This window comes from Carya illinoinensis, chromosome 4, assembly GCF_018687715.1.
Source record: "Carya illinoinensis cultivar Pawnee chromosome 4, C.illinoinensisPawnee_v1, whole genome shotgun sequence".
Classification (NCBI taxonomy): Eukaryota; Viridiplantae; Streptophyta; class Magnoliopsida; order Fagales; family Juglandaceae; genus Carya; species Carya illinoinensis.
The window spans coordinates 8,454,611-8,477,500 of record NC_056755.1 but is presented as its reverse complement, the minus strand read 5'-3'; the positions used below and the strand labels follow the sequence as shown (position 1 = coordinate 8,477,500).

The 22,890-nt window shown below is 35.1% G+C and overlaps 1 protein-coding gene and 1 long non-coding RNA gene across 4 annotated transcripts; one reads left to right on the top strand and one right to left on the bottom strand.

Annotated features, from left to right (window-relative positions):
- Positions 1–7,184: 7,184 nt before the first annotated feature.
- Positions 7,185–9,469, bottom strand: LOC122306041. Of its 3 annotated transcripts, none has more exons than XR_006241432.1 (2): positions 9,082–9,469; positions 7,185–8,169 (listed from the first exon to the last, which is right to left on the bottom strand). It is a non-coding gene; the product is annotated as an uncharacterized LOC122306041 (long non-coding RNA). The 3 variants fall into 3 exon arrangements; XR_006241430.1 differs by having other exon boundaries at positions 7,185–8,155; XR_006241431.1 differs by having other exon boundaries at positions 7,185–8,155; positions 9,203–9,469.
- Positions 9,470–10,179: 710 nt separating this feature from the next.
- On the top strand, positions 10,180–22,626 carry LOC122307113 (multiple RNA-binding domain-containing protein 1). The gene is made up of 15 exons (XM_043119760.1): positions 10,180–10,429; positions 11,041–11,148; positions 11,268–11,382; positions 12,178–12,869; positions 13,216–13,347; positions 13,523–13,612; positions 13,739–13,862; positions 14,122–14,445; positions 15,343–15,407; positions 20,752–20,923; positions 21,041–21,145; positions 21,230–21,331; positions 21,411–21,584; positions 21,951–22,082; positions 22,168–22,626. Exons 1-15 carry the CDS (start codon positions 10,386–10,388, stop codon positions 22,339–22,341), a joined length of 2,553 nt encoding a protein of 850 aa, XP_042975694.1. The 5' UTR covers positions 10,180–10,385; the 3' UTR covers positions 22,342–22,626.
- The last annotated feature ends 264 nt before the right edge of the window (positions 22,627–22,890 follow it).

Genomic DNA, 22,890 nt, shown 5'->3' with positions numbered 1-22,890 from the left:
GGATTCTGCTTGGCCATAGAGTGTCATCTAAAGGAATTGAGGTGGATCGAGTTAAAATTGCAACCATAGAAAAACTACCACCTCCAAAGAATGTGAAGGGAATCAAAAGCTTTTTGGGACATGCGGGATTTTATAAAAGATTTATAAAGGATTTTTCTAAACTCTCTAGACCTTTATATAATCTTCTTGAAAAAATTTCTGCATTTGACTTTGATGATGTTTGTTTTCAGGCCTTTAATGCAATCAAGGAGAAACTAATTTTAGCACCAATTATGATTGTACTTGATTGGAGTCAACCTTTTGAAGTCATGTGTGATGCAAGTGACTTTGTAATTTGAGTAGTGTTGAGACAAAGGCGAAACAAACTGTTTAGGGTCATCTATTATGCAAGTTGGACATTGAATGAAGCTTAATTAAATTATTTAACAACTAAGAAGGAGATTCTTGCTGTGGTGTTTGCTTGTGACAAATTTCAGTCTTACCTCATTGGTACAAAGGCGATAGTGTTCACTAATCATGCAACACTTCGCTATTTGTTCGGCAAAAATGATGCTAAACCTAGGCTAATTGATTGGATCCTGCTTCTTCAAGAATTTGATTTGGAGGTTCGAGATAAGAAAGGAAGTGAAAATTCAGTTTCTGATCATCTGTTCCAGCTAGAGCGAAAGGAAGAAAGACCAGATTTAGTGATCCAAAAAGCATTCCCTAATGAGCAGTTGTTTGCATGTGAGATCAAGATTCCTTGGCATGCTGATATTGTAAACTGCCTAGCTTATAAGGTACTGTCACCTGATCTTACTTACCACCAACGCAAGGAGTTTCTGCATGATGTGAAATATTATCTTTGCGATAAGCCTTTGCTATTCAAAAGATGTCCTGATCAAATCATTCGAAGATGTGTGCCAGAAGAAGAGATGGAAGCTATTCTCCATCATTGCCATTCATCATCATATGGAGGACACTTTGGAGTAACCCGAACAGCAGCTAAGGTACTTCAAAGTGGTTTCTTTTGACCTTCTATTTTTCGTGATAGTTATACTTTGGTGAAAACTTCTAACCGGTGCCAACGTATGAGAAATATTTCAAGGCGTCAGGAGTTACCATTGAAAAATATCTTAGAAGTTGAGTTATTTGATGTTTGGGAAATAGATTTTATGGGGCATTTTTCTCCTTCTTTTGGCTTTGTTTATATCTTGTTAGCAGTTGATTATGTGTCAAAATGGGTGGAAACAATTGCTACAATAACAAATGATGCAAAGATAGTGTTCAAATTTTTACATAAGAATATATTCACAAGATTTGGCACTCCACGGGCTATTATAAGTGACAAAGGGACCCACTTTTGCAACAAATTGTTTGATAATCTTCTTTCTAAATATGGTGTGAAGCACAATATAGCACTTGCCTACCATCCTCAAACTAATGGCAAAACTGAAATTTTAAATCGAGAAATCAAGAACATCCTTGAGAAGACGGTCAACACCAATAGAAATGATTGGACAAAGAAACTTGATAATGCTTTATAGGCATACCGTACAACCTTTAAAACACCTATCGAGATGTCTCCTTACTGATTAGTGTTTGGAAATGCATGTCATCTTCCTATAGAGTTGGAGCATAGAGCTTATTGAGCTATAAAAAAGTTTAATTTTGATTTGAAGGTAGCAGGAGAAAAGCGACTTATTCAATTGAATGAGAGTGATGAGTTCCGAAATAATGCATATGAAAATGCAAAGATCTATAAAGAACGGACGAAGAAGTGGCATGACAAACATATTCTTAAACGTGAGTTTGCGCCAGGACATCAGGTTTTACTCTTCAATTCATGATTCAAACTCTTACTGGGTAAGTTAAAATCAAGATGGATATGTCCTTATACAATTGATAAAGTTTTCTCTTTTGGAGCAATAGACTTGAAGGATAAGATATGGAATACATTCAGAATTAATGGTCAGAGATTGAAGCACTACTATGGAGAACAAGTGGACAGAAACTATGTATTTATTCCTCTTGGAGATCCAAATTGATGAAGATTGAAAAGTCTGGCTGAAGACTTTAAAACAAACGCTTATGGGAGGCAATCCATAGAACTTTCTTTTATTCTTTTATTTTTTATTATCTTTATTATTATTTTTTTTAATAATTTGGATTTTGATGCATGCTTATTTAGCATGAATAAAGAGTTGAAAATTATAAACTACGGCTAATTCACCATAAAATCAGAGAAGTTTCTTTCATTTCTTCAATCATTTTCACTTTTGCATTATAATGAGGACATTGTTTAGTTTAAATTTGAGGGTGTAAACTGCTATAGTCATTTGGTCTTCTTGTTTGTTATTTATTTTATTTTACTTGTGATTTTATAAGTCTTGAGTTGTTTGATTCTCTTACCAAGAATGTATTTGAGTATGATTGAATTCTCTATGATTCTGAAATTTGTGATTAAGGATGGTTTTGAGAAAAATTTTCAAAAATTTCTTTTATGTCGAGCGGAGTTTTGTGGGTACTTTGATTTAAATCTTTGACCTTGAATATAATTGAGCACATAGTCATTTTTCTTTTATTCCATTTTACTTATGAAGAGAAGAAGTTGAATTAAGTGGAAGAGGGAAGTTCAATCTTGCTTTGCTCTAGAATCCGTTGATGGATCCTTGAGGCGAAATCCTAGTTGATACTAAATATTAGATAAATGATCTAGGCAATTTTTTTTTTCATAACCAAAAAGTTTTCCTAGTCGTCCTAAGTATCATGCCATCATTGCATGGTTTATTTCCATAGTTAACCCTCTTGAGCCTTATTTTACATAAGTCTTTATTTATTCTTTTAATTATATAAACCATTTTCGCTCTAAGCCTGAAAAACCATGAATTTACCTTTTATAGTTTGAGAAAATATTTTGGTGGAAACTTACATTTAAAGAGAAAGTTAGTTCAAAGAAAATTATCCGTATTATGTTTGCTCTGTTTGATCAAAGTGTGAAAAGAAAAAAAAAATGAAAAGAAAAAAGAAAAAAAAAAGAAGAATTGAGGTGGCTGGAAAAAAAAAAAAAACTCAAAAAGTGGAGTGTGTATCACCTCAGATTTTGTTAAAGGAGTAGTTGGTATTACTTCATTGATTACAACAATAATAATGTCACAAGTATTAGCATATAGTCGAGAAGAGCTATGATTTGAATCATGTAGATATCTCTTTTATTGTTCTTTTAACCAAGTATTTTTCTAGTTTGCTTTGATTTTTCATATCCAGTTTTTTCTTAACTCTCATCCTGTGGCCTGTCATTACAACCTTATGAAAGACTTTTTGATATCTGATTTTAGTGTTGACTATATTAGTGGAGAGGATTTCTTAAAATTGGACTTATGGAGTTAAGTTTTGAGAGAATTCTTCTGATTGTAGTTGTTCTACTTTTATCAGAGTTTGCAGGTGGTTTAAGCTTAAATTGACTACATCACACACACACTCAAGGTCCTAGCTTTAGGTTGAAGTAAATGATTAACTCTTGCTTGACAAATTACTAAATTTTTTATTGATTTTCCTGCTATCTTTGATGTTAAAAGAGTAAGATACTAGTGATGAAATCTAAATTTAGATCATAGCTTGGTGAGTGATTATGCTTCTCTATGGGATCTATTTGATATTGCCTAAAATAGTATTTTATTTTATTTTCTTTTTGTTTGAGGACAAACAAGGTTGTAAGTTTGGGGGTGTTTGATGACTTGCATAATTTAATATATTTTATCACCTCTTAACTTTAAAACTTAGTCCAATTTTATTTATTTTCATTGATTTTAGGTTTCATTGTTGTTATTTAAATTTTATGTTAGATTTGAAGAAAATAGAGATCTAAATTTTACTGGTGTAATTTGAAGATAAAGATCAAGTTTGATTCTTTTTCAAGATGCTAAAGATAGAAGAGATAAGTTGATGAAGAAAGAAAGTTGAAGAATCTTAACTACACGTGGACTTCAAGCATGAAGAAGATAAAGAATTTGATTTTAAAAGAAAAAAAATGGAAGAGATTGGACGAAAAAAGTAAAAGGAAAGGAGATGATTTGAAATCATGTACGTGGGGCCCTCTTTATTAATGGAAGTTTGACTTGGTAAAAAATAAAATAAAATAAATCAAAAGTTAGAAGCTAATGATAATATGCGAGTACGCTGGGCTATTAGTTTTATATGAAATCATCTTTAATATGCTCTTGGATGTGAAAGCTAGTAGGACAGTTTGACTTGGTCTTTACAGAAGGAACAGAGCAGCTTAACATTTCATTTTGATTTTACGGAAGAGGTAGTAGATTTGAAGTCATATGTTTTGAGTGAGTTTCACGCATTGCATGTACGCTGGGATCATAGACATGTATAGACGAGATAGAAGAACAATGAATATTTTCTTGGTGTTGTTGAAGATGAGCTGCGACTGCGAGGACGCTGGGATTGAGAGCTGCATTTGCGAGGAGTATTTTTCAGTATTCATTTTCCTTCCATTATTCTCAGAAAAATTATGGTGAATTCGTTTATGTTGAATTTAATTTTTAGCATGAACTAAATTTAATTTATTATAGGAAAACGATGTAATCTAGTTTCGAACTATGCTTGACTTTCTATGTTAAGTCAAAGCAATTCTTTTTTTTATTTATCTGATTCATTCTGAGTTTATTGCTTCTAATTAAATTGCAATTAATTAGATGATTTTAATCTTGTGATTTGCTATCAAAAGAGAGAATTATATGATAGATCTTGAATATTTCGGCATAGGTAAATATAGAGATTGAAAGATTTGTATGAACCTATGTAGTATTTAGATCATTGGTCTTATTGCTTTCTTGTTTTATTAATTTGCATACTCTTATGTAAAATGATGAACAAGAATAATTTCTAATTGACTATCGAAAGAGGCTTTTGGATGAATTAAATATTTGCTAATAAACAAAAAAGAATTAAATTCAATCAGTTAGATGAGTAAGGTATAGTGAGGAATTAGGTGAAATCGATTTCCTAGAAGTTTATTTCCCATTAATTTGATCTTCGAACATCATTTTTATTTTCCTTTGCGTACTTTTCTTTGAATTGATTTTATTTTAAATTGCAATTACAAAAATCTAATTGACTTCTCTAGATAAAATCAAGATTAATATAATTTCGGTATTTGTCAAAAGTATATTACCAATCCCTGAGGACGATATTTTTCTTATCACTTTACTATAAAACTACGATACTGTGCACTTACAGTTTTGCACTAATTAATGGTGTAGTGCTGGGGAATGATGATGATGATGTGGTTTTAGAGCCAACGCTGGGAAATGATGATAATGGAGTTTCAGAGCCAACATTGGGAAATGATGATGATGGAGTTTCAGAGCCAACGTCGGGAAATGATGATGATGGAGCTTTAGAACCAACACCAGGAAATGATGATGATGGAGTTTCAGAGCCAACGCCGAGGATGTTCTTTAAAACTGAGAAAGAACTCATTTATTACTACAAGCAATATAGGAGACAGACTGGATTCATCATTTGACATGTAACACTCAGTTGTGCTCGTAGTGGTAAGGTAAGGAAACGTAATACCAACATTTCTAAACCATGTCCGACAACAAAAATTGATTGTAAGGCGAGAATTAATACAGTTTTGGCTGATGGTGTCTTGCGTATAACTACTCTCTACAATGCACATAATCATGGGTTAAGTCCACAAAAGGCAAGATTTTTTAGATGTAATCGCTCAATTGATGATTCCGTGAAGAGGCAGTTAGATGTTAATGATAAGGCAGACATAGATATGTCTAAAAGTTTTAATGCATTGGTTGTCAGGGCTGGTGATTTTGAGAAATTTCCATTTATTGAAAAAGATGCAAGGAATTATATTGACAAGGCTCAACACCTTAGACATTGCAAATGAGGTGCTAATGCACTTCGTGGTTATTTTGAGAGGATGCAGTATAAGAATGATGGGTTCTACTCATCGATGGATTTGGATGATGATGGTTGATTAAAAAATATATTTTGGGCCGATGTACGCAGCAAGACAGCATATGAGTATTTTGGGGATGTTGTGACATTTGATACAACATACCTAACAAATAGATATGAGATGTCATTTGCCCCGTTTGTTAGTGTTAACCACTATGGACATTCAATACTTTTGGGAGCAGGGTTGATATCAAGTGAAAACACTGAAACATTTGTTTGGTTATTTAACACTTGGTTGAAATGTATGGATGTGAGGGTGCCAAAAGCTATCATCACTGATCAAGACAGGGCCATCAAAAATGTTATTGCAATAGCATTTCCAAATACCCGGCATAGATAATGTTTGTGGCACATAATGAGAAAACTACTAGAAAAAATGGGCTCATATGCTGTTGAGTCCTCGTGTTGTCAGAGGTAAAGTGAGGCCTCCATCAAAGAGAAAACAACCTACAATAGAGAAATTGCAAACCAAAAATAAAAAGGCTGGTGTCAAGTGATAGAGAAAAAATGTGAGAAGATTTAAAGAAAGTGATTTTGATATAGTTTTAACAAATTTAAATTATTTACCTTTTTTTTTTAATCTATTCAAATGTAGATAACATCACATACTTAGGATGTATTAAATCCCGTTGATTTGGTAATACCATTGCAAAGTGTACCATCGCAACTACCTGTTACACAACAAAGCGTTATTTCTCAGGTAAGCGTTTAAATAATATTTCCTATTGCATCTATCTTCAATCCAAATGCTATATAGTTTGCATGATTTTAAATATTTCTTACTACTTGCAGGTGGACTTCGAAATGCATGGCCCCCTTGATGATTGATGAAAGAACTTCGAAATGCATGGCCCCGTTGATGTTGATGATTGATGAAAGAACTTCGAAATGCATGGCCCTTGATTTTAATATTTAATGAGATTTGAAGAAGTTATAGATTGTAGTAATTGACTGAATATGTTAAGAACTTCCTTTCATTAGCTATATGATGTGGTTTTATATTCTTGTAAACCTTAAACTTTGTTGTGACGTTGGATATTTGAACCATTTTATGGCTATGGAGTTATTACTAGATGGTCATTTTTAATATATTAGATGATGGTCATTTTCAAATTATTATAGGATGGATTCTTTCAAATTTTTACAAGACGGACATTTAAGAATTTTTACTATTGAATCCATAGCAATCGTATTTGTCTAAAAGCATAACAATATTGATAAAGTTCATATAGTATATCATTACTTATAAAGTTCATATACAACTACTCGGTTTGTCCCTTGTACAATATTGATAAAAGTGGCAAATCAATCTATTACAACCTACTTAACAACGTTATACGTTTTTTATATACAATTACTTAATCTGTAATTGTTCTTGATCCTATCCAACAACAAAATATTAAAATTGCAAATCCCCAATACATGCAATTTGGACTCTTGCTTGCAAGTCCCCGATGATTTTGTAGTTCTTATTTCCTTTTTTGGAGTTCTTCCTCCCACTTTTGGAGTTCATCTTTTTACTTTTGGAGTTCTTCTTTTTTCTCTTGGAGGTCACGTTCTCTTTCGCAAACAACTTTTGCTTCATTTTCTACTTTAATGTTTGCCCATAAAAAGTACTCGCAATATGGCATTTCCTGCAGCAAACAAAACTAACTAATTACATAATGCCAAGTTCAAGGTCTTCAAAAATATTGCACAAACAAGACTAACTAATTAGTATTTACCTCTCTATTGTAATTTGGATATGAATAAAAAGGTCGCCTTGGATTTCTAGGAGTGTTCGACAATTTTAGACATGCCATCTCTTTGCATAAACATTTTGGAGAGGTGTTCGAAGATAATGAAATATGTGATGAAGACATTGGATATCAAAACTTTACAAAACTGATTGCATTGCATTGCATACCAACTGTAAGTTACAGTAGATTTTTTATTGTAAGGCTAAGTTTATAGAATTCTTGTTCATTGATAAAAAAAAGTATTAACTACCCTTTTCCCATCTGAAAATAAAAATGGAGCAACAAATACAATTACAATAAAGAAATAATTCCATCTTGGCTTTGCCAATATGAAAAAATATAAAACTAGATGGGAGTATCGCAGAAAGCGTTATCTTTTGAATCTTTTGGTGGTGCACTGGTGCTTTTTGTCACTGTCTAGAGACTACTGCATGTAGAAAACTGGCCTGCATATACAAAACTGATCAAAGGTAATATACATTTCTCATTTATCTGGTGGCATCTTCAACAGGTTTGTTGAAAATCCAACAAACCATTAAACCATTCTTGTCTACTAGTAATATAATTGGTTTGCATGGAAACTGAAGCCGTCATTCAATTTTTGAAATTAATTGAAGTATCAATTATGTCAAATTATGTATATTACCTTCTATCTGGGATCGAGCATTTACCTTAAATCAGTGAAATTGTTCGTGTCTATGGCCAATTTGCTCAATTATTCCTTTGCTAAGGAAATCTTCTTTACTAGTGACTAAAAAATTCTGAATACTAAATGCTAATAAAGGTATGGATGAAGAAGATGGGAAAAAAAAGCCACAAACGTTCCACCAATTGTCATGATAAAGCTCGTAGTCACCATGGAAGCCACAATCATTGTTATAATTATCATTGGGTTTTTTATACTAATGTTGAAGCTCACAAGAATCTTTAACAAAACTGTTATTGTTGTTTTTATCTTCATTTCTATTAGGTGGCAAGTCAAAATGAGTAGTTACTAACATTTTTTACTGTAAGGCTAAGTTTATAGAATTCTTGTTTATTGATCAAAGTCCAAAGTCCAAGACAGACCTCCAAAGTCCAAACACATCACCCAATTTTACTAACATTCTTGTTCATAGTGTTATTATAATCAGAGCTCCAAAGTCCAAACACATCACCCAATTTTACAAGAATAAACAAATCAGGAATTTTGTAGAAATCACATCAAGTAAATTTTACAAAGCTAAAAAACATCACATACGAATAAAAGCATAAATTTGATAGAAATCGCACAAAACTAAAACAAGCATTTAAGCAGAAATCTTATCACCCAAAAAATTAAAACAAGCATGAATTTTAAGAAGCTAAAAACTAAATAAAACAGCCATTATACCTTGCAGTTCACGCAAAGAGAACTAATTTCAAATCTGAGAATAGATTAGGGTTTGATATGGATGTGATTTTGAGATAATAGAGGAATTGATTTAACAACATTGAAGAAAGAAGGAATTTACTAGCAATATAGTCTTCTTTTCTGGAAGCAAACGACGATGATTTGGCTAGTGGCGACGGCAACGATGGTATGAAGGGGCTCGGCGAGTCGCGATTTCTTCAAAAGAAGGGAACCCTTAATTCGAGCAAGAAGAGAAGACTCAACTAGGGGGAGACGGGTTCGTTTCTTCTAATGAAACAGTGTGTTTAGTAATAAAACACACCGTTTCATTTAGGACTGCAATACAGTCCCTGTATGCGGACTGCAACTAGATTTATTCATTTTTTAATGAGTTATGATCTCAACACTTTGGTAAATGTAAAAGAAAAAAAAAATGCTTAATTAACACAAGATTTATAAAAATAGTTATAAGACAATATGGGTTGATGATAAAGGTATTGCAAATTTTTTATATTATAAACTAAATATGATGCTTTATACTAACATTTTTAAATTTACATATTCATAACGATATAATATTTTTGCTTCTCTTTTTGTTTTTAATTTTTTTAAAACATTTTTTAAATAGAGTTAAGTAGTCACGTATACAAACAAATCACGAGAAAATCTTAAAATGTTTTCAAATTCTTTTGTATTTTTCCTAAGAAATTCTAATTTTTTAGTTTTTTTTTTTAATTTTTATTCATGAGTTGGAATTGAAAATTTTTACAAAATTTTAATTTAAATTCATTTTTAAGTCACGAGAAAATCTTAAAATATTTTCAAATTTTTTTTCCCCCTTAAGAAATTATATTTTTTTAGCTTTTTATTTTATTTTTATTCATAAGTTGGAATTGAAAATTTTTACAAAATTTTAATTTAAATTCATTTTTACCATTTAAAGAAAAATAACTATAGACATTAGACCCTACTGAAGCAATGTGAATGGAATGATGTAGAATTTTATTAAATTTATTTTATACTAAAAATAATTTTAATAATGATAAAAATAAATAATTAAATAATTAAAAATATTAAATAATAATAGAGCGTTTTCGATCTCCGCTTGAACACTGCCACAACCTAAAACCCTCGGAAGTTTGGGGGGCATCACAGGGGTTGTGGCAGACAAACGAAGACACAGCCAGATAGCAAAGCTCGTAGACAGGAGTTCTGAGGCGGTGACGGCAAAAATCTATTTGCATCCAGCCTCGCCGAAAACAGTGTAAGCAACGGTGGACCAGCGAGAAGAAGTAGGTAGAGCAATGGAGGGTAACTTTAAGACCTCCACTGTGCATCCGCCGCCCGGGTCAGTCTCTCTCTCTCTCTCTCTCGCACACAACATCTTAGTGTATACAAGCGCAAGATTCTTCTGGGCTATTTAAACTTATTCTATTTTTTTCTGTCCACTCTTAAAGAGTATTTTTTTTTTTTCTTTTGATGAGCAAGCAAGTTTTTTTATCGAATTAGGCATAGCCCAAGTATACGGGACAAGAGCTAGTCGTGCTTGTCTAGAGATACAAGAAACTCATGGAAATTCAAACCATTAAAACCTATTACAATTGATCATTGGAATAAAGTGTTAAAAAAGAAGGTCCTAAACTCTTCCAATAACCGCTCAGTCTATGCGAAATGGGACGGAAGTTCATTCATTTGAAATCAGTTTTATGTTTTTGTGTGGTTATAGAGAAAACCTTTATTCATCTCCATACCTAGAGAGGAGAGACCAAAAAAACGTAGTTTATCTGAATTTTCCCCGAGGATATACAGTTAGAAAGAACATTGAAAATTTTAATGTATAAGTATTTTTCTCAATGCCTCCCCGTCCCCTTTTAACATGGGCAATGGACTCGGTTTGTACTTTAAGAAGAAAGTGATTATTATATTTGCATATTATTTCTGTTATATTGCTGTGAGCAGGTCTCGGATTTGTGTGAAAAGTTTGCCAAAATATGTGGCGGAGGACCGCCTGCGAGAATTGTTTTCTCAGAAAGGAGAAATTACGGATGCAAAGATAATGAGAACCAAGTAATACTATACTTTTTCATCTCTGTTTTTTTGTTTAATAGTTTTTATTGTTTTCATTTTCTGAGTTATATATTTGTTGTTAATCTATGCCTTTTTATTTCATTTGTGGGTTTTTCTAGGGATGGTAAGAGTAGGCAGTTTGCTTTTATTGGGTTCCGGACAGAGCGTGAAGCTGAAGATGCTATCAAATACTTTAATAAGTCTTACATTGATACTTGTAGGATTACTTGTGAGGTGCAAATTGCTGTTCCACTATCTTTTAGCCTTTTTTTTTTTTAATTTTAATTTTAATTTTAAATTTTGAAAATATAGGTTTGCTAGTTCTGTATTTGAACATTGATGATTACCATAGATTTGAAGTTGCAAATGTAAAGTTCATTAAGAAGTCCCATAATTATCTAAAATAGATGATTGTTGTATCGGTACCCTTTAGAGTGAAAAACAAAATATAATTTGGCTGTAAACTCTAGCTCATATGTGCAAAAATAACATCAAACCCTAGGGCAAATTTTTTTTTCTCAATGACATCCTTCCTACATGTTTTTTACTTGGAAGGCACCTCCAAAGGAAGTCCCTAGTACTTTACTGGTAAAGTCGTCACCCTATGCCCCAAAAATCTAACCAAGCCCTTGATATCTACCATGGCCTCACAATAACTAATTACCACTTTGCTAAATTGATCTTCAAACCGAAGCAAGTTTAAAGCATAAGAAGCAGTAGCATAAGCGATGGAAGTGATTCCAGTTAACTTCACAAAAGATCTATGTATCATCAGCAAAAAGGAGTCCCTTATCCACAGAAAAATCAACATTCTACTCAGGTCCTCCATAACAACCATAAATATTATTGGACGTAGATGGTATCCCTGCCCTTGTCTCAACTCTTGAGAGCTGCAAAAGAAATCAGAGAGAGATCCATTAATAAGAACAGAGAAGCATTATAATCAGACAATTAAAAAGTGATATTTGCTTGATAGCAGGCTAGTGAGCCCCCTTTGCGTACATTCACAATCTTTTTGCTTACTTTCAGATTGCTCATAAAGTTGGGGATCCGGATATTCCTCGTCCTTGGAGTCGGCATTCTTTGAAAAAAGAAGATAAAAGAACTGATGAGGGGCCAAAAATTGTTGGTTCTAAAAACTCAAGCCTTGCAGGATCCAAAGGAGAGAGAGAGAATCTTAAAAAGAGTTGTGAGAATGATGATGACCCTAAGCTTCAAGAGTTTCTTCAGGTCATGCAGCCACGTGTGAAGTCAAAATTGTGGGCCAATGATACATTAATAACATCTACATCTGACCAAAATGGTGATGTCAGCAAGAGGAAAACTCAAGAAAAGGAGGAACGCAAAAAGAAATCAGTTCCAGTGCACATTGAGCTAGATGAGTCTGACATTTCTGATAATAATGAAGCTGAAAAATCACCTAGTCTTGGTCACGATGAAGTCATTTCAGATATGGATTACTTCAAGAGCAGAGTAAAACAAAAATGGTCAGACTCAGAAAGTAGTGACAATGAGCACAACAATGATGACAAAGAGGATGAAGAGGAAGGCCTTGAGAGCCAGGATACTCATGAAGTAGAGGATGAAGAGGAAGGCCCTTCACAGGACCCTGATGGTAAAATACCTAAATCATGTCACCCATCATCAAGTTTGAAAGATGATAAAGATGAAGTTCTTGAGACTGGTCGCCTTTTTGTCCGCAATCTGCCATATACTGCAATGTACTCATCCTTGCTTCCTCTTTTTTTCCCCTTTGCATTTGTGTTTCCTGTCCAGTCTATTCAATACAAATTTGGTTTTACTAGCAGAAAAGAAAAATATATGTTTAGTACAGTATATGAAATCAGTTTTTCTATTGTTGCCAACATATATTTGTAGTGTTTAGTACCCTGCCTTGGCAAAATATTTATCTTTGTTTTTAATTCATTTTGTTGTTCTGATGTGTTTTTCTTAACAGTGAGGAGGAACTGGAAGGCCATTTTAGTAAATTTGGAGATGTCTCACAGGTCAAAATACTTATCTTTGTTTCTAATTCATTTTATTATTTTGATTTGTTTTTCTTAACAGTGAAGAGGAACTGGAAGGCCATTTTAGTAAATTTGGTTATGTCTCACAGGTCCATATTGTTATTGACAAAGATACAAAACGGTCCAAAGGAATAGCTTATATTCATTATGCAGTTCCAGAATCTGCAGTGAGGTATATAGTTTTCTTTCTGTTACAACGAGCTGCTTTGGCTGCTCCTGTGATGAGTTTTAGTTCCTAATTGATGATGCCATTTAAACCTTTGATGGATCTTGTCATTTCCTGAAACTGAATTTATTCGTTTCGTCAATTTGTTATTTAATCATTACATATTTTACTCGTCAAACAGGGCATTAGAAGAATTAGACAATTCAATTTTTCAAGGCAGATTATTGCATGTTATGCCAGCAAAACAAAAAAAAAATTCTGAGCAGCAAGAGTAAGTAGCATTGATGCGTTTCAATTTTTCAGTTTACATCATTCATCACTATCTGCTTTAATTATTAAAAAAAATATCACTATCTGCTTTCATTGAAATTGGACTTTCACATTACTTGATCTTCAGGACTGACGTTTCTGCTAGTCAAACTTCAAAAACTTTTAAGAGAAAGAGGGAGGAAGAGCGGAAGGCATCTGAAGCTAGTGGAGATACTAGAGCATGGAACAGCTTGTTCATGCGTCCTGATACAGTATGTATATTAACCTGAGCAGTGCGTTCAGAAATACTCAATTATGAAGTTTAGTTTCATCATTTCTCTCTCTGCACCAGAAATAAACAGAGGATGTTTGTTTTTGTTGTTTGCTTTATCTCATTTCTGCCCAATACTCCTAGCAATAGCAATGCCTAGTAATTGACCATGCATTGCTGAAGTGTGCTTCTGAGAGTTGATTCTGTGCTTTGTTGTGAAAAGTGAGGCTCACCTTACATCTTCTTTGGTATGTTGACAGGTTGTCGAAAACATTGCGAGGAAATATGGTGTAAGTAAGAGTGATTTACTTGATCGGGAAGCTGATGATCTTGCTGTACGTATGGCTTTGGGAGAAACTCAAGTGATTGCAGAGACTAAAAAGGCTCTTACAAATGCTGGAGTAAATGTAGCATCTTTAGAGGATTATGCTGCCGGGAAAGTTGATAGTGTGAAAAGAAGCAAGCACGTCCTGTTGGTGAAGAATTTGCCATATGGTTCTTCTGAAAATGAATTGGCGAAGATGTTTGGCAAATTTGGGGGTTTGGACAAAATTATTATCCCTTCAACAAAAGCATTGGCCTTGGTATGCATTCATGCCTTTTTTTTTGTTTCACTTGTATTATGTCACCGAATGTTCCTTTGCAAATGTTGATGCTTAAGAAGTTTCTATTTTTTTTTTGTTTTATCATCTTCTAGTTGAGTTACACATTCTTAATTCTCAGTATTTATGTACTGGAACCATGTGCTGACTAGAACCTGTCTTTAAGGCAGTTAACAACCCTGGAGAGTGACCATGTATTGAAACTGTGGGAACGCTAAGATGCCAAGTTATCATTTATCTAATGTTATTTTATTTTATTTTTTACATTATCCCATGTTGGTGACTTTCTAATATTATAATCAAAGGGCCTATGTATATGATATCCTATGTAGGTAATTGTTCTTCTTATATGATGGAGATAGAATTGCTGAACTTGAAGATCTCCTAAAATGGAAAACCTTTTTGCCACCATATTGGTGGGTAAATAGGAGTTTTGGGCTAATCTCCTTCTGCTGACGTTAGTGTATGTTGGGGGCAGGGGGTGTTGTGTTATTGTTGTCTGAGAGGGGAAATTTAGATATTTGCATTTGGACTCCAGCAGATGGCAGGCTGGTAGAGAAGAGGATCTGAATCAGGCTTGGGAGTGTTAAGGTCTGGGTTGGCTGGCCTGCAGTTGGAATTTGACCACCTATTGCAATTAGATGGAGCCATACCATTATTGCTCCAAGTATTTGGAAATGCTTTTTTGACGAGGTTTCCTTCTTGGTTGTCTGCCATCAATGTAGTGTATTTAGCTAATTTCTTCTCTGTTAAGTTTGAAGAGTGTTCCTGTTTATGAGAACATCATGATAATTGCCACAAGTAAACATCTACGTCATTAAGGAGTGGTATATTACTAATTTCTTCTTCGTTTTGATCTCTTTTTGGATTATATTTCAGGTTGTATTTCTTGAACCAGCTGAAGCTCGTGCAGCTTTTAGAGGTTTGGCGTACAAGCGCTACAAGTAAGTTTATGTTCGTCTCTAGATGCCAATTGAATAGCTACAAAAAAATAAGAGAGAATAAATGTGCTTTTGAAGCAGTAGCTGATGAAGTTCTTATCCAATATATATTCTGGATATTGGCAGTGGATTTTGTTTGTCGGCTGAGCTTTGGAACTGCCCTTCCTAGACTTGATTTAATATTACTTCAGTCTTTTTTTTTTTTTTTAAAGTAAAAATTTATTAATACCAATAGGCGTAGGCAATTACAGTGGATGTATACAAGAAAAAAAGCCTAGTTGGGGTGCAAAAAATTTTTATTTCAGTCTTTAAAATTATTATTAAATTTTGAACAACTTAGCATATGCTCCTGTTCTAAATAAAACACTTCGGCCCTGTTTGGATTTAGAATTGATATCAACTCGTCTCATCTTTGCTAATCATCAAGTTTTCCAAATTTCCACACATAATATAATAAACAATTCAACTTTTTCAAATCTCAAAACAATAATAATATTAAAAAATAATATTCTAACAATCAACTTTTAACTTTCATCTCGGCTCATTTCATTTCAACTCACTATCCAAACCTCACCTTACTCCCACCTTTAGAATAGAGTGGACATAAGGCTTGGGTTTAAGACCCACTAGGTGCATATATGACATACAGAGCTAAGAAAAACACCAAGAAAAACTCAAATGCTTCAAAACGATACTCTTCAATCACATTTTGTTTGTCTATCTTCGTAATTCTAGAACGTGAGTAAATAATGTATTGGTATATTTACTAATCATTGTTGGGTTTTCATGTATACTTGCTGCGTATCTAGGCCTTGCCTATTTCTATGAATATAATTTCTTGATGACCTATAAAAAAAACATTATCATTTGATGTTTTCATATGCATATAAAAGGCAATTACTATCTAAAACTTCCCTTTTATTTGCTGCTTTATTCTATTCAATTCTAGAAAAGTAAGTGTAGTTAAGATCAACCATACAGAGCTTTTACAGAAATTTTAGAAAGTACATCTATTAGAGGATTGCTTTTTTTTTTTTTTGACATGGCATAAGTGATCTTAAAAGGGAAAGAGGGACATGAGAAACTCCATCATGATTTCCTTTGGAGTGGGCTGGGAATGAATTCAAATCCCATTTGGTCAATTGGGGTATGTTCTCCAACCTTTACCAGTGGGTTGGGAATTAGAAATTTGAATGTATTTAATTGAGCTCTTCTTGGGAAATGGTTGTGGAGGTATAACATGGAAAGGGAGGTTTTATGGAAGTTGGTAACTTCAAGTATGGTGGTTTGTTGGGTTGGGAAAAGGGGAAGAGGAGGAGGAGGAGGAGGAGGAGGAAGGGGGGGGGGGGGGGGGGGGGGGGGGAGTAGGGAGGTACAAGGGACTCATGGCTCATGGCTCATGGAGTGGGAGTCTGGAAGCACATTAGACGAGGTTGTGGATTTTTGCTCGATATACCAGAATTGTGATGGGGGACGAATCTAGAATCAAATTCTGGTATGGGTTATGGTGTGGAGATAGAGCCCTTAAGGACTCAATACACATTCCCTATAGTTGGATTCTGTGTGAAAAAGAGGCATTAGTGGCTAACCTCATGGAGATGCCTGGTGGCTTAGTCCAATGGAATGTGAGCTTTATTAGGGGAGCCCATGTTGGGAAGTTTGCAACTTTTCGGATATTTTTTAGACTCTTGTACTCTATGAGATCAAGTACTCAGGGAATTGACAGTTTGTGGTGGGTACCCGCTAGAAGCATCCACACCCATGGCAAATGGTGGACTGGGGCTCCGCAGCTTGAGAATTCTCAACAAGGCACTACTTGGTAAATGGCTATGGAGATACCATAGGGAACGAGATGCCCTTTGGAGAGAAATTATCGACAGCAAATATGGGAGCTTGAGAGGTGGTTGGTGTTCCAATGCACTAAGAGAGGCTTATGGCATAGGTGTGTGGAAATTCATACGCAATGGTTGAGAAGTATTTTTTGCTAATTGCAGAGTGGTAGTGGGAAGGGGCAATCAAGTTAGTTTTTGGCACGACAATTGGTGTGGCGAGTCTGCTTTGAAGATCACTTTTCCTTCCCTGTACAGGATTGCGTCAGATAAGGAGGCCACAGTTGCTGATAATTCCGACAGCTCCTCTACCTTCACACATTGGTCAGTAAGATTCACCCGAGCGGCACAAGATTGGGAATTGGGAGACATTGCTGATTTTTACAGCACGTTACAAGCATCGAACCTACATGCTGATAGAGAAGATCATCTCCTTTGGTCGCCAACGGGAAATGTGCGTTTTTTCAGTACGTTCCTTTTACAAGGTACTCTCAGCACACCCCTCCACTGCTTTTCCTTAGAAGAGCATTTGGATGACTAAGGCGCCTTTAAAAGTGGCTTTCTTCGTATGGCTAGCATCCCATGAGAGTATACTGACTATCGATAAATTGAGAAGACGTGGCCTCTACCAAACGGATTGGTGCTTTATGTGCAAACACAACAGTGAGACAGCAGACCATTTACTTCTTCATTGTGAAGCCGTCATGGTATTATGGGATGACATCTTTACAAGACTAGGCCTGGCATGGGTAATGCCTAGAAAGGTGGTTGACCTTTTGGCTTGTTGGAGAGGAATCCGGGGCAAGGGGCAGATTGCAGATATTTGGAAAATGGTGCCACTGTGCCTAATGTGGTGCACATGGACCGAGAGGAATAGTCGTCGTTTCGAGGATAAGGAGCGATCTCCGGAAGGCTTTAGGGACTTCTTTTACCACACTTTAGTCTTATGGGCATCCTCTATTGTATTGAATGGCACTTCTTTTACTGAACTTTACGCTACTCTTAGCCTGTAGCAAGGCTCTTTGTATACCCCTTGTGTACTTGGGCCTTGCCCTTTTTCTTTCTAATATATTTCTTCTTACTTATCAAAAAAAAAAAAGTCTCTCACACATCCGCAGAACAATCACTTTCCATGGAGTAGGATTTGGAGAAATAAGGCGCCTCCCAAGGCACCGTTTTTTGTTTGAACAGCTTCTTTTGGTGATGGATAATTTACGGAGCAGGGTGATTATAGTGGACCGGTGTTGTATGTGCACAAAAAGTGGTGAGACTGTGTGGTGTCTTCCTTTCACTTCTTGGGTGATGCCAAAGCATGTGGTGAATTTACTAGCTAGCTGGAAGCATGCTGGGCGGGATCTTCCTTTCACTTCCATTTGGAGAATGATCCCGTTGTGTTTGATGTGGTGTCTTTGGCTTGAAAGGAATGGTAGATGTTTTGAAGATAAAGAACAATCGATGGAAGATATTATGGATTTTTTTTCTTAAAACTGTGTCTTTGGGCTAAGGCTTTTGTATTGAATGGTGATGAAATGTTGAATCTTTTCTAGTTTTTCCTTTCTTCTTAGCCGCTGTAAGTAGGTAGTTCCTCTTGTATACTTCCTGTGTACTTGGGCTTTACCTATTTGTGGTAATAAAACTCTTACTAACCATCGAAACAAAAAAGTGGCGAGATTGTGGATTGTCTTCTACTGCATTGAGTTTGCTAGAGCATTATGTGATGATGTCTTAAGAAGGTTAGAACTATCCTGGGTTATGCCTGTATTGTGGTCGAGCTTCTTGCCAGTTGGATGAAACTGAGTTGTTTTCCACAAATCACAACTGTGTGGAAGATGGTTCATATTTGTATTCTATGGTGCCTATGGAAGGAATGAAATGATTGAACTTTTGAAGATACGAAGCTCACCAGAGGAGATTAGATTACTTTTGTTAAAACTTTATTCCCATGGACTAAAATTGTAGATTTCAATGGCCTAGACTTTCATGAGTTTCTTGTTTCCATTTCTTCCTTTCAACTAGGTGTTGCCACTTGTATAGTCCTTGTGTACTTGGGCTATGCTATTCTCATTAATACAATCGTTTATTAAAAAAAAAAAAAAAATTGGCGAGCAGTTTGTTCTGGGAGTCAAGGTCAAATTTAGTCAAGCTTCACGGGTTCATGTGGGCCTGAGCTATACATTACATGGATGTTCAGTGTTATTAGGTTGGAGGGTTTTCTGTTGGCTGTACTTATGTTCTTGACACGTACAAGAAGGTGAGGGGTCCAAGAAACACAGTTGCCTTCGCCAAGTCTTGGTGTGAATTCAATTCGTCAATTGTAGGTCTGAAGCGAAGTTATTACTCGTTTGCTTCCTTGATTTAGAACCAAAGCTGGATATTACCTTTGAGTTTACCCTTTTCATGGCTTCAACCTTTTAAACTTTCAAACAACTTGGAGTTCGAGCTGCTGACCCCCCTTGTTTCCAGTATGAGCTGCTGAAAACATTGTCGGGTGTTGCCTTGGATTGGGGTGTTCCATTTTCAACTATTCCCGCCCCTCCAACCAAGAGGCATTGGAATTTACATGAAAAGGAAATAGATTTTAGACTTCCAAAAAACCCAAGCCTATACTTTTGTATGTATAGTTAATTAGATCTGATCCACCCCACCCCAATGCTACTGGTGTGTGGCCTCCACGAGCCTCCATAGTTGCGCGCAACAAACTGCAGGTCACCACCACCAAACCATCACCTCCACCAATGGCACCACAGTTCGTACAATGGACTGTAAAAAACGTCATTTAAGACTTCGCCCCCTTTGTGGGGAATGGGTTGGGACCAATTCTTTGGTCCCAAAATCCAATTTATTTTCCTCTTTTGCACTGCACTTGTTGTAATGGGGTGTTTGTTGGGGAACCTACCCATTCCTCATGTATCTTGATCCTTTAATGTTAATGAAATTCTTGCTTTAGAAATTAAAAAAAAAGTAATTGAAGATTTCATTAAAAAAGCCACAAATGGTGTATGCCAAGTACACTGGAAGTATATAACATCTAACTAGAAATAAAAAGAGACGAGAAACTAATGAAAATTCAGTCTATTAGGCTCCCTATTATCCTCTTGTGATCCTCAAAATCATTTATTTCCCGTAAAATACTCAATACTGGATAGATAGGACCATCTTTCACGCTAATCTAATTTTTGAGCTACCATATAACCCTTTCCAATTCGCAAAAGGTCTACTAGTCTTCTGGACGTTACTCAAGCCAACTCAACTCGACAGAATATAAGCTGCCTGAACCACTCGACAGAATTTATGCTGCCTGAAACAATGTCAGAGTGCTTTGGTTAAGCTGAGGTCTATCATTATAAATTTACATAACCCGTTGACTCAAATTTGCATTAGAATACTTGTTTTTGTATTTGTTAGAATTCTTATGGTTGTTTTGAATGCATTCACTTTTTTATTTACCCTATTTGGATTGCTGCTTCTAACTTTTTGATGGTCTAGGAGTTTCTTACCCTTTATTTTTAATTTAATAGGGATGCTCCACTATATTTGGAATGGGCTCCTGCAAATATTCTTAATCAAAGTTCAATATCCAAGACTGATGAAAAGAACAATGCCATTGGCGGGCATGATGCCAAGAGAATCATGCTAGAGCAACAAGTGGAAGGATTTATTGACATAGATATTGATTCTGATAGAATTGAGGTTTGATGTGCATTTCTTACTTGCACCTTTGTTTTTGTTTCCCCTTGGATATAGGATTTTTGTCTGAATTACGTTTCTTTTTAACTACTATGCATTCTTTTTATTATTATGATTCAGTCACGGTCTCTATTTGTCAAGAACCTGAATTTTAAGACATCTGATGAGAGTTTGAAAAAGCATTTTATTGAACACGTGAAGAAGGGTAGGATTTTAAGTGTCAAGGTAATTTTCCTAGTCCTTATAACTTTTTTAATGATTATATGTCATAGTATTCCTGTGTTCTTGAGTATGTCTGGTCACATGCAGGTGAAGAAGCACTTGAAAAATGGGAAGAATGTGTCAATGGGTTTTGGTTTCATTGAGTTTGATTCCGTTGAGACAGCCGCTAATGTTTGTACAGATTTACAGGTACTAACAGACAACAAATGACTTGCATTTTGCATGCAGTTTGGAAAACTTATTGAGGCTCTTGCGTTCTCTCTTTCAGGGAACTATTTTGGACGGACACGCACTTATCTTACAACTTTGCCATGCTAAGAAAGATGAACGGGTGCAGAAAACAGTCGAGAAGGATAAGAGTTCAACTAAATTAGTTATAAGAAATGTGGCATTTGAGGCAACAGATAAAGATCTGAGACAGCTATTTAATCCATTTGGCCAGGTGATTAGTTACATTAAATTGCTTGTCGTGCATTTTGCTGCATGCAAATATAAATTTGCAATGCTCTTGCAAAGCATGAGAAGTTTGGAACCTTTATTTCTATAATAGTGTTGAATTAACTTTTGCAATTAATTATTAAAAATGGAGATGCAAGAACAAAGTGTCTCAAGGATAAATGGTCCAGAACTGTTTCAAATTAAGTTAATATCCATATGTCAATTCATTTCTCCTTCTATCGTGTCTTTTGCAATTAACGAAGCATGATTGATGATGTGAGGTTTTATCACTCACGAGCCACGGGTTAATGAATGATGAATTGTCGTATGACAAATATTAGCTTTTCTTTTGGACTTTCACCCTGTGCAGATTAAGAGCCTAAGGCTTCCAAAGAAGTTTGGACATCATAGAGGGTTTGCATTTGTCGAGTATGTAACAAAGCAAGAGGCACAGAATGCGCTTCAAGCGCTTTCAAGCACACATCTCTACGGTCGGCATCTGGTAAGTTCTCTAGACGTGGAGACCACTTTGCCCCTCCACACAATGGGAAAATTGTGACAACTGACCCCCCACGAAACTTTTTCAGGTTCTGGAGAGGGCAAAGGAAGGTGAGAGCTTGGAAGAGTTACGAGCTAGAACAGCTGCTCAATTTGCTGAAGAGGAAACTGGGTTTCAGAATCCAACCAGTTTATCCAAGAAGAGGAAGCACATGGCCGTCGTGGATGAAGGAACAATGAAGTTTGAAAAGATTGCTGAGTAGCATTATAAATTATAAGTCGGGATTAATCGGGATGCTGTTACGGACACCAGGTGCCAATGAAAAAAAAAAGTGGTAGAGATATTGAGGATCCGGTTTGGTTCTTTTCCATCTTTGCCCTGTATTGTCCTAGTTAATTAAGTGAGGTGGAAATTGCGTTCTATTTTGGGCTCCATGTAACTCTTCTTGTGTTGTCCCCATTTTTGCTTGTCTGATTTTGTTATTATTATTATTGTTATTATTATTATTATTTTAATTTTTGTAAGTCAGTTATTTTGTTTTGGTTTCTATGAATGTTATAAGGAAAATAACATTAGTTAAAGAGAACAAATTATGTTACTTATTAAATACACTGTTCATATGAAAGCACAAGACCCATAATGAATTTGTATCCTACCATTGATATCCCGTGCTATAGATGTATTGAAGAACAAGTTAAAATAAATTTACTCATATTGAAAATCATGAAATTTGAATTTAAAAAAAGAAAACTAATTTTGTAAGTAAATGTGTAACTGTGTAAGTATATGTAACACTGTTCTTTTAAGAAAC

Excerpts from the sequence above, each read along its gene's own strand:
- LOC122307113 (XM_043119760.1), top strand. The coding sequence starts at position 10,386 with ATGGAGGGTAACTTTAAGACCTCCACTGTGCATCCGCCGCCCGG. Across the intron at positions 10,430-11,040 it reads ACTGTGCATCCGCCGCCCGG|GTCTCGGATTTGTGTGAAAA; the intron begins GTCAGTCTCTCT and ends TGCTGTGAGCAG. Across the intron at positions 21,146-21,229 it reads GTAGGATTTTAAGTGTCAAG|GTGAAGAAGCACTTGAAAAA; the intron begins GTAATTTTCCTA and ends GGTCACATGCAG.